At 40.4% G+C, this 12,187-nt stretch overlaps 1 protein-coding gene across 3 annotated transcripts in view; it reads left to right on the forward strand.

Annotated features, from left to right (window-relative positions):
- LOC129828998 (C-Jun-amino-terminal kinase-interacting protein 4-like) overlaps nucleotides 1–12,187 on the forward strand; it is a 53,402-nt gene that overhangs the window by 13,546 nt on the left and 27,669 nt on the right. For all 3 annotated transcript variants that reach the window (XM_055890379.1, XM_055890380.1, XM_055890381.1), the window contains exon 2: nucleotides 5,550–5,670. In XM_055890379.1, coding sequence (XP_055746354.1) covers nucleotides 5,550–5,670 — 121 coding nt within the window. The remainder of the gene's footprint in view (nucleotides 1–5,549; nucleotides 5,671–12,187) is intronic.

Consider the following 12,187-nt stretch of genomic DNA (forward strand, 5'->3'; position numbering starts at 1 on the left):
AACACAAGATTCAACTCAGTCTAGTGTCATGTGTGTTAGTGCCGGGCTAGGACGAAAGCCTGCAACACTGCTCTAACAGGTCTCTATTAACAGTCACAGGCTGGAATCAGCCAAAGCTGCTGGTTCAGTTCTTACTGTATGTTGCTAATAAGCTAGGTGATATGCAGTTCTGTCTGTGTGTGTGTTTCTCTCTCATTCCCATGGAAAATTGTTGTGAGTTTTGATCTGAAAGAAGTTACAGAGATCTAACGGACAACAAGAATAAGACTCACTGCCTGACACTGATATGTCGGTATAACGCATAAACACACTCAAAAGGTGTGGGTGTGTGCACATGTGCACCAAGGGGTTAGCGCTCTGCACCTGTTGTCTGACACCCAGTGAATGGAACTGAAGACCGACTGACTCGTCATGATGATCTCAGACCTGATACACACACACTCAATGGAGCAGCAGAAAGCCACACAGGCAGACGGGTGGGTTTTGTCCCATTGATCTCAGTCCATATTTATGAGTTAGCGAGACCTTAGAGCTATCCCTAGAGTCTCTCCCAATTAGTCTCTTCTCTCGTTCTTTAACTGTGTAGTAGTGAGTGACACTAAGGATCGCAGGAAGTGGTGACAGGAGGAATCTCACATGAACATGATGCAAACAGCTCACCCTCCTGTCTGTTGGCTAGTGGTCAATGACCTTTTCTTACATGTACTTAAAGGTCCAATGCAGGTCTTTTAATCTCGATATCAAATAATTTCTGGGTAACAAGTACCTTACTGTGACCATTTTCAATTAAAATGGTCAAAAATCAAGCGATAATTTTGCTAGGACTGTCTCAGTGGTGAGGTGAAAACTAGCTGGTATTGGGAGAGATGTTTGGAATGCTTTCTTATTGGTCTATTAACTAATTTACCACCTGGTGATGTCACCAGGCAGGCCAAAACGCCATCCTACCAAAACAGGCTGAAATTTCAGGCGGTATTTTCAAACAGCTCTTTCACGAAAAGGACATTATCATAATTTTACAATTTCACAGTATTATTCCAACCTCATAGTGTGGAAATATACAAGTAACTGCCTAAATAAAGGCAACAGCAACATAAAGTATGTATATGTATGTATGTATGTATGTATGTATATAGATATACATACACTACTGTTCAAAAGTTTTGGGTTACTTAGAAATGTCCTTGTTTTTGAAAGAAAAGAGAAAAAAAAATGTCTGTTAAAACAACATCAAGGAAATGGCAGATTTTTTATGGAATATCTACATAGGCGTACAGAGGTCAGTTGTGCACCGGGGCCTCCCACTCCTCTTTCTATTATGGTTAAGCCAGTTTGCGCTGTTCTGTGAAGGGAGTAGTACACAGCGTTGCACGAGATCTTCAGTTTCTTGGCATTTTCTCACATGGAATAGCCTTCTTTTCTCAGAATAAGAATAGACTGACGAGTTTCAGAAGAAAGGTCTTTGTTTCTGGCCATTTTGAGCCTGTAATCGAACCCACAAATGCGGATGCTCCAGATACTCAACCAGTCTAAAGAAGGCCAGTTTTATTGCTTCCTTAATCAGGACAACAGTTTTCAGCTGTGCTAACATAATTGCAAAAGGGTTTTCTAATGATCAATTAGCCTTTTTAAATGATTAACTTTGATTAGCTAACATAACGTGCCATTGGAACACAGGAGTGATGGTTGCTGATAATGGGCCTGTGTAGATATTCCATTAAACATCTGTCATTTCCAACTACAATAGTCATTTACAACATTAACAACGCCTACACTGTATTTCTGATCAATTTGTTATTTTAATTGGCAAAAAATGTGCATTCAAAAACAAGGACATTTCTAAGTGACCCCAAACTTTTGAAAGGTTGTGTGTGTGTATACAGCTGAATTCGGGAGTTTACATACACCTTAGTCAAATACATTTAAACTCAGTTTTTCACAATTCCTGACATTTAATCCTAGTAAAAATTCCATGTCTTAGGTCAGTTAGGATCACCACTTTATTTTAAGGATGTGAAATGTCAGAATAATAATTTATTTCAGCATTTATTTATTTCATCACATTCCCAGTGGGTCAGAAGTTTACATACACTCAATTAGTATTTGGTAGCATTGCCTTTAAATTGTTTAACTTGGGTCAAATGTTTTGGGTAGCCTTCCTCAAGCTTCCCACAATAAGTTGGTTGAATTTTGGCCCATTCCTCCTGACAGAGCTGGTGTAACCCAGTCAGGTTTGTAGGCCTCCTTGCTCGCACACGCTTTTTCAGTTCTGCCCACACATTTTCTATAGGACTGAGGTCAGGGCTTTGTGATGGCCACTCCAATACCTTGACTTCGTTTTCCTTAAGCCATTTGGCCACAACTTTGGAAGTATGCTTGGGGTCATTGTCCATTTGGAAGACCCATTTGCGACCAAGCTTTAACTTCCTGACTGATGTCTTGAGATGGTGCTTCAATATATCCACATCATTTTCCTACCTCATGATGCCATCTATTTTGTGAAGAGCACCAGTCCCTCCTGTAGCAAAGCACCCCCACAACATGATGCTGCCAGCCCCGTGCTTAATGGTTGGGATGGTGTTCTTCGGCTTGCAAGCCTCCCCCTTTTTCCTCAAAACATAACAATGGTCATTATGGCCAAAGAGTTCTATTTTTGTTTGATCACACCAGAGGACATTTCTCCAAAAAGTGCGATCTTTGTCCCCATGTGCAGTTGCAAACCGTAGTCTGGCTTTTTTATGGCGGTTTTGGACAGTGGCTTCTTCCTTGCTGAACGGCCTTTCAGGTTACGTCGATATAGGACTCGTTTTTGCTGTGGATATAGATACTTTTGTACCTGTTTCCTCCAGCATCTTCACCAGGTCCTTTGCTGGTGTTCTGGGATTGATTTGCTCTTTTTGCACCAAATTACATTCATCTCTAGGAGACAGAACGCGTTTCCTTCCTGAGCGGTATGATGGCTGGGTGGTCCCATGGTGTTTATACTTGCGTGCTATTGTTTGTACAAATGAACGTGGTACCTTCAGGCATTTGGAAATTGCTCCCAAGGATGAAACAGACTTGTGTAGGTCTACTATTTTTTTTTTCTGAGGTCTTGGCTGATGTCTTTTGATTTTCCAATGGATGTCAAGCAAAGAGGCACTGAGTTTGAAGGTAGGCCTTGAAATACATCCACAGGTACACCTCCAACTGACTCAAAATTATGTCAATTAGCCTATCAGAAGCTTCTAAAGCCATGACATCATTTTCTGGAATTTTCCAAGCTGTTTAAAAGCACAGTCAACTTAGTGTATGTAAACTTCTGACCCACTGGAATTGTGATACAGTGAAATAACATGTCTGTAAACAATTGTTGGAAAAATTACTTGTGTCATTGTAACGGTTTTCTTCCTGAGATGAAGGAGAGGACCAAAACGCAGCGCGGCTAGTGTTCAACATGTTTAATAACAAAGAGACGATAACGTGAACACTATACAATATACAAAATAACAAACGTGAAAACCGAGACAGTCCTATCTGGTGCAGAACACAAAGACAGAAAACAACCACCCACAAACCCCAACACAAAACAAGCCACCTAAATATGGTTCCCAATCAGAGACAATTACAAACACCTGCCTCTGATTGAGAACCATATCAGGCATACATAGAAATGGACAAACTAGACACACAACATAGAATGCCCACCCAGCTCACTTCCTGACCAACACTAAAACAAGTAAAACACACAAGAACTATGGTCAGAACGTGACAGTCATGCACAAAGTAGATGTCCTAACCGACTTGCCAAAACTATAGTTTGTTAACAAGAAATTTGTGAAGTGGTTGAAAAACGAGTTTTAATAACTCCAACCTAAATGTATGGAAACTTCCATCTTCAACTGTGTGTGTGTGTGTGTATGTATATTAGTCCCAGTCCAAAGTTTGGACACCTACTCATTCCAGGGTCTTTCTTTATTTTTACTATTTTCTACATTGTAGAATAATATTTAAGACATACACTATGAATTAACATATGGAATCATGTACTAACCAATATTGAATATTTTTGATTCTTCAAATTAGCCACCTTTTTGCCTTGACAGCTTTGCACACACTTGGCATTCTCTAAACCAGCTTCATGAGGAACTTTTGCAACAGTCTTGAAGGAGTTCCCACATATGCTGAGCACTTGTTGGCTGCTTTTCCTTCACTCTGCGGTCCAACTCATCACAAACCATCTCAATTGGGTTGAGGTTGGGTGATTGTGGAGGCCAGGTCATCTGATGCAGCATTCCATCACTCTCCTTGGTCAAATAGCCCTTACACAGCCTAGAGGTGTGTTTTGGGTCATTGTCCTGTTGAAAAACAGATGGTGGTCCCACTATTCCCAAACCTGATGGAAAGGTGTAAACCGAGAGAAACTACAGTCCATCAACTTTAAGACATGAAGGTCAGTCAATACGGAAAATTTCAAGAACTTTGACATTTTCTTCAAGTGCAGTCGCTAAAACCATCATGCGATATGATGAAGCTGTCTCTCATGAGGACCGCCACAGGACAGAAAGACCCAGACTTACCACTTTTGCAGAGGATAATTTCATTACTTACCAGCCTCAGAAATCGGCAATGAACTGCAACTCAGATTGCACCTCACAGAGTTCAAGTAACAGACACATCTCAACATCAACTGTTCAGAGAAGACTGCGTGAATCAGGCCTTCGCGGTTGAGTTGTTGCAAAGAAACCACTACTAAAGAACACCAATAAGAAGAGACTTGCTTGGGCCAAGAAACACGAGCAATGGACATTAGACCGGTGGAAATCTGTCTTTTGCTCTGATGAGGTCCAAAGTTGAGATTTTTGGTTCCAACCACTTTGTCTTTGTGAGACACGGAGTAAGTGAATGGATGATCTCTGCATGTGTGATTCCCACCGTGAAGCATGGAGGAGGAGGTGTGATGGTGTAGGGGTGCTTTGCTGGTGACACTGTCAGTGATTTATTTAGAATTCAAGGCACACTTAACCAGCATGGCTACCACCGCATTCTACAGCGATACGCCATCCCATCTGGTTTGCGCTTAGTCTCACTATCTGGTTTTGTTGATGGTGTTGGAAAATGCTGTCTCAGGAGCCGTTCCAGAATCTCCCATAAGTGTTGTATTGGGTTGAGGTCTGGTGACTGAGACGGCCATGCCATATAGTTTATATTGTTTTCATTCTCATCAAACACTTCAGTGACCACTTGTACCCTGTGGATGGTGGGGTATTGTCATCTTATGGGGCCATGGTAGTCAATAATGAGCTGCCCAGTATTTTTTATACATGACCCTATGCATGATGGGATGTGATTTGCTTAATTAGCTCAGGAACCACACCTGTGTGGAAGCACCTGCTTTCAATATACTTTGTATCCCTTATTTACTCAAGTGTTTCCATTTATTTTGGCAGTTACCTATACATGAAACACAGGACAATCACGTTTTTGACAGCACTGGGCCTTTAACGCACACAGACACATGCCGTTGTGTTATTCTGTGCTTTAATATCTTTCTGTTTCTGTCTCTGTAGAGGTACATGGTGTTTGAGGACAGTCAGGAGACAGAGAAGAAGGACCTTCAGAGTCGACTGGTCATGCTGGAGTCACAAACACGTCAAATGGAGCTCAAGACCAGGAACTACTCGGACCAGAGTGAGTCAATCATTATGGCTTCTAGGACTGGAGGGGTGAACCCTAATGGAAGGAATACTGAGAAAGACATTACAAGTGAAGGGCTCAGGAATGTGCACATCACTTGGGGCTGGAAGACCAATATGTTTACTGGGTTATACTGTATCTGCAGGCCATAGAAACAAACAACCCACACGATGCTGCCAAACACACCCTCATGAACCGTGGGAAGGTCATTACATAAGGAATAAACTCAAGAGGTGACAGTTTGGAGGTGTCTGTGTAAGTGCAGTCTAAGCGAGTCTTGATTGGTGATTTTAATTTTGTTTTTCAATCCTTGCATCACATCTCAACTCAGTTTATTCTGATCTGCTGAGTTGGTGTGAACCATCAGGACTCTGATTGGGTTAAGTAGCTACTTTATGGGTGTCTGCCAGCTGACCCTGACTGAGTACACGCACGCATCACCTGACTTGATATTCACTAGTGCTCACAGCCAAGTCCACAGTTCTTGTTCTTTCCTATTCAGTTTCTCTCTCTTCCACTGTCACTACATCTTTCTTTTTTTTTTCACTTTCAGTTCTTTCCTACTTGAACAGTTTTCACTCTGTCTTCTCTCTCCTTAAACTAGATAGGGAGAGGCAGAGCAGTAATACTCTTGAGTCATTTAGATGTGAAATCTAGGCTAGCTCATAGTCCAGATTGCTCAGCATGTGTGTGTAGACTGTAGATGATGAACTGGACATATAATAGACCGCAAGCCGTAAACATACAGTACTTCCACTTCCCAATACATATATGTTTTACTATCCTTTTGGGGACCTAAAATTAATTTCCATTTAAAACACTATTTTCCCTAAGCTAAAAATAACCTTTGTCCTCATGAGGTCCTGGGAAGTGTCCCCACGAGGGAGAATTTTCTAGCATAGTACCAACGAGGATAGTAATAAAAGCCCCACACACACATCAGGTGGTTTCCTAAAGGGTTATTTCTGTCTGTACATTCTCTAGTTGGTTCCTCATTGTCTACTGATAGTCATTAGTCATGGTAACAAATAACTTACAAATCACATAGCCAGCTGAGCTAATTCCTAGGCATTCTCCTAACCACCTACGACGGTCTGAGTTAAAAGCCTGACCTAACAAGTCTCTCTTCTGTTGTTCTGAATCAAATCCCTGTCGTATGTCTCATTCTACTAAAAGCCAACTCCAAAAATCCAATGACAACAGTCTGGTGTTGTTAGCCAGGCTACCATAGAGATGTGTGGAGGTAGCAGATTATATTAGATAACTGTGTTGGCAGTTAGTGACATTAACTCCTGATGCTGTGTTGGGAGGGTCATTGTCAATGACCAGATGGTAGGCCTGCTTGGGTTAGTGTCTCAGTCTCACACACACTGCCTTTGTGAGAGGATATTGTTAGGCTGGGCAATCATCTGCGCGTACACACAGAACGTTGTCAGGGTGTTTTCACTATAAACAGTCCATGCCAGCCAAGTTGCCAACAAAGTGGAATAAGTAACATGGCTCAAGACCTATCCTTTACTCAAATAGAGTGGATTCTAAGTCTGTTTCTAGTGTGTTTGGGTTCCTGCGTGTGCTTTTTAGTCTTAAAGTTTAAACATGGCTTCTGAGTGTGTGTGTGTGATGACTGGACGAAATGGCTTAGAATTCCTAATGTTTTCCATAGGATAATGGTTACTCAGTGACCCTTAACCCAAAATATTTGAGCGTTTGAGCCAGCCAGTGTATTTTACTAGTGTGCTAATGACACCTGGTGGTCATGCGTTGCTACTACAACTGACAGCAGTTTAAAACCTTACTTGGTTTCTCATCTGAAGCCTCGGCCATGTTCAGTTGGAAAACCTTGAATGTTGTGGATAGAAATACCATGACTAGAGATTTTTTTAAATTGAACCTTTATTTAGCCAGGAAGGGCTCATTGAGATTTAAAATCTCTTTTTTAAGAGCGTCCTGGTCAAGATGGGCAGCACCAAGTCGTTACACAATTTCAGACAGACATGAAAAACTATAAGTAATCTAGTAAAAACCATAGAATTCACAAGAGTATAACAAAATCATAAAACAGCAAATTAAAAACATTGACGGGTCAGGGAATCAGCCTCAAAATCCTTCATCAGTGATTTAAAAACACCAATCGGGACAAGTTCTTCCAGTTTAAAAGTATTTTGTAAGGCGTTCCAAGACGATGGCGCAGAGTACATAAAAGCCCTTTTACCAAATTCAGTGTGGACATTTGGAACAGTTAGCAGGATAAAGTCCAGCGAACGAAGAGAGTACCCACCACATTTCTGAACAATAAAAATGCCCAAATAAAATGGTAGTAAACCCAAAATGGCTTTGTAAATAAAAGTGTACCAGTGACTGAGCCTACGAGTGACTAGAGAAGACCAATCAACCCTAGTATATAAAGTGCAGTGGTGCATAAGGGTTTTGCATTTTAAAATACATCTCAATACGCAATGGTAAAGGGTGTCAATTGATCTCAAACACTGAGCTGAAGCATTCATATATAAAATATCCCCATAGTCTAGTAAAGGCATGAATGTAGCTGATACTAGCCCACTTCTGGCTTCATAAGAAAAACAGGCCTTATTCCTAAAATAACTTCAGCTTCAATTTTTTTGTAAGTTGTTGAATATGCCATTTTAAAAGAGGCCATCATCAATTAAAATTCCAAGATTTTTATGAGGTTACAATCTCAATCTCATTACCCTGACAGGTAGTAATAGGTGAAAGGTTCAGAGGTCTATTTCTTGCTTTAGAAAAAACACCATTAGTTTAGTTTTGTCAGTTTTGAGGATAAGCTTCAATTGACAAGGTATGTTGAACAGTATAAAAAGCAGTTAGCAAGTTCTGGAAATCTTTTGTGAGAGATGAGGTACAACAATAAATAACATTATCATCAGCATAAAAGTGAAGTTGCGCATTTTGCACATTTTTGTCTACATTTTTTATATAAAGAGTGAATAAGAGGAGACCAAGTACAGAGCCCTGGGGTATACCATTACAGACAGACAATTTAACAGACATGAGCCCATCAAATTGAGTGTTCTGAGTTCTATCAGACAGATAGTTAGCAAACCATGCAACTGCATGCTCCGAAGGACCTACACTCAACAATCTCTGCCTCCAGAATAGCATGATCAACTGTATCAAAAGCCTTAGCGAGATCAATAAAAAGTGAGACACAGTGCTGTTTTTTGTCAAGGGCTTCAGTGATATCATTTAAAACCTTCATGGCTGCTGTAATTGTGGTATGCTTCTTCCTGAAGCTCAATTCGTACATTGATAAAATAGAGTTAGTATATAAAACCTTTTTTTTTAGCTGTTCACTCATAAGGGTTTCAAGTATTTTCACCAGGGGTGACAGCTTCTAGATGGACCTATAATTATTTAAGAGTTTGATCTCCACCTTTTTAAAAGTGGTAGACAAATGGTGATTTCTAGATCTTTGGAATTTCATTACATTCCAGAGTTAGATTGAACAGATATGTAAGTGGTTCAGCTATGAAATCAGCTGCCAGATTTAAAAAGCAGGCATCAAGAAAATCAGGACCTGTAGGCTTTCTCTGATCTAAGGATTTCAGGGCTTTATGTATCTCCTTCACTGAGAATGGCAAAAAGCTAAATGTTTGAACAGCTCTCACTGCTTCATCCACACAGGGTTGTACAGAGACAGAGGACACTGAATCAAACAGCCTACCAGATGATACAAAGTGCTCATTGAAACAATTCAACATTTCAGTTTTGTCATATACAGCAACAAAGTCCTTCAATACAGATGATGGTAATTCATTAACATTACTGTTACCAGACATAGACTTAATATCCTTCTAAAACTTTCTAGGGTCATACAGGTTATCAGTCATAATAGAAATAAAATATTCAGACTTGGCCTTCCTGAGAAGAAAAGAACACTTGTTTCGTAACTGCCTAAAAATAAGCCAATCAACATCATAACATGATTTCTTTGCCTTAGCCCAGGATAGATTACGGTTGTGAATAAAACAAGACAGCTCAGAAAACCATGGATTATCCCTCCCTTTAACTCTGAACCTGTGGAATGGGGCATGTTTTTTTACTATTTGGGAAAAAACATAATGAAAGAATTTCCAGGCAGTTTCCACATCAGGAATAAGATCAATCTTGCTCCAGTCAAAATAAAACAAATCATGAAAGAGAGCCTGCTCATCAAAACTCTTCAAATTTCTCTTACGAGTAAAGCGTGGGTTTGTCTTAGTATTTCTAACAGCAACAACAGCACAATGGTCTCTTAAATATTCTATGGTTGTTGTTTTTTTGTAATGATTTATTTAGTAGATTCCTCTGGACATTTGAGATTTGGGCGAGTGGGTTAGTTAATCAACAGGGTAAGATTCATAGAATTACAAAACATTTTTAAATCATCAGACACCGGCTTTAACCAACACCAGTTGAGATCACCAATCAAGATAATTTCACTGTGAAGAAGTTTAGCAGTAAGGTGCATCAGAGAAGACAATGCATCACCAAGAGCAGAGGGGGATCTATAACAGCCAATCACAGTTATAGAGAGACCCTTTGTAACCTCAATATTCAAAGCAAGAACTGTTAAAAATGGCGAATTTGACAATCTTGGTGTTCTCTGGCAAATGCCAAACGTCCTGAACGGTGTTGGGCTGTAAGCACAACCCCCACCTGTGGACGTCGGGCCCTCATACCACCCTCATGGAGTCTGTTTCTGACCGTTTGAGCAGACACATGCACATTTGTGGCCTGCCTGAGGTCATTTTGCAGGGCTCTGGCAGTGCACCTCCTTGCACAAAGGCGGAGGTAGCGGTCCTGCTGCTGGGTTGTTGCCCTCCTACGGCCTCCTCCACGTCTCCTGATGTACTGGCCTGTCTCCTGGTAGCGCCTCCATGCTCTGGACACTACGCTGACAGACACAGCAAACCTTTTTGCCACAGCTCGCATTGATGTGCCATCCTGGATCAACTGCACTACCTGAGCCACTTGTGTGGGTTGTAGACTCCGTCTCATGCTACCACTAGAGTGAGAGCACCACCAGCATTCAAAAGTGACCAAAACATCAGCCAGGAAGCATAGGAACTGAGAAGTGGTCTGTGGTCACCACCTGCAGAATCACTCCTTTTTTGGTGGTGTCTTGCTAATTGCCTATAATTTCCACCTTTTGTCTATTCCATTTGCACAACAGCATGTGAAATGTATTGTCAATCAGTGTTGCTTCCTAAGTGGACAGTTTGATTTCACAGAAGTGTGATTGACTTGGAGTTACATTGTGTTGTTTAAGTGTTCCCTTTATTTTTTTGAGCAGTGTATATATTTGGCCTTACTGCTATTAGCCCATACAAACACATTGAATAACAGAGTCACTATATGGAACAACAGTCTGTTTGTTCTGAAGTTTCTATCCTATATTTGAGATACTCATTTTTTAAAACTTGTATTAAACACCTTATTTTTGTCACTAAACAGTCTTCATATACATACTTCCATAAAACAGATTGACTGGGGACCTTCAGACGAGTCTTGTAAGGCCTGTGAGCATTCCTAGAGAGCACAGCAACCGACATGTTCGTGAGAGTCTCACCTTTACACAGAAGGCTACAGACAGAAGTTGGCAGATCTGCTGTACCGACTTCAGACGAATCCCAATAAGCATGTGGGAGTCGGAGAACACCAGCGTGTTCGTGAGTCTCATCTTTCCAGAGCGGTCATCATAGTTTTGTAGGCCAAACCGTTCAGACGCAAAAGATGATTTTGTGAGAAGACAGATTTTCGGGATGTCTCATGGTCTGACAAACACCGCTCTAGCTCTGTCACCTTTCACCGCAGATGCGGAAGTGTTGCATAGGCAGATGCGGTGGATTGAGATGCATTCAATTTGAAAAAATAAAATAAAAACATCTCTCTTAAACTGACAGATTGGTTTTTAATGGATATTTTTTTGGGTACTTCAGGTTATCACAGGTGTCTGCAGTTCTCTGGCCCTTTGTGGCCTTACCACATTTAAAATATCTGAAATCATTAAATAAGATTATTTCAAAATAAAAACATTTGAATGACAAAGCTGTAAAACATTATCCTAAATATAAACCATAAACCTAGTGAATACCAATTGGTGTTTTAATGAGGGTTTTCAGCATGAAATATCAAATTTCCCCCACCAAAATTACAGTTTATTTGACTGTCTATGTATTTGTTGTCGATGTTTTGGCATCAAACAGGTGGCAGTTGTGGAAACAAAATTCAATAGTTGGATGAGTTGAGGTGAAAATAATGCCATTGTTGGTTTTAGATGCTTTCTTTCATTAATTAGGCATTTTTTCTTGAACCATATAGTCTATCTACTAGAAATTCGTGGACATGGAGATAAAAAAAGAAAATAATAATTTTAAAAAAGTTATTCAAAGTATAAATGACCTAAATTGCCATAGATTTTCTGTTTATTACCCAAATTACCGTTTGCTTTGCAACCCTTGGAATGACCCTATAACAGTTGTTAGGGTTCTTT

This window comes from Salvelinus fontinalis, chromosome 30 (assembly GCF_029448725.1).
Source record: "Salvelinus fontinalis isolate EN_2023a chromosome 30, ASM2944872v1, whole genome shotgun sequence".
NCBI lineage: Eukaryota > Metazoa > Chordata > Actinopteri > Salmoniformes > Salmonidae > Salvelinus > Salvelinus fontinalis.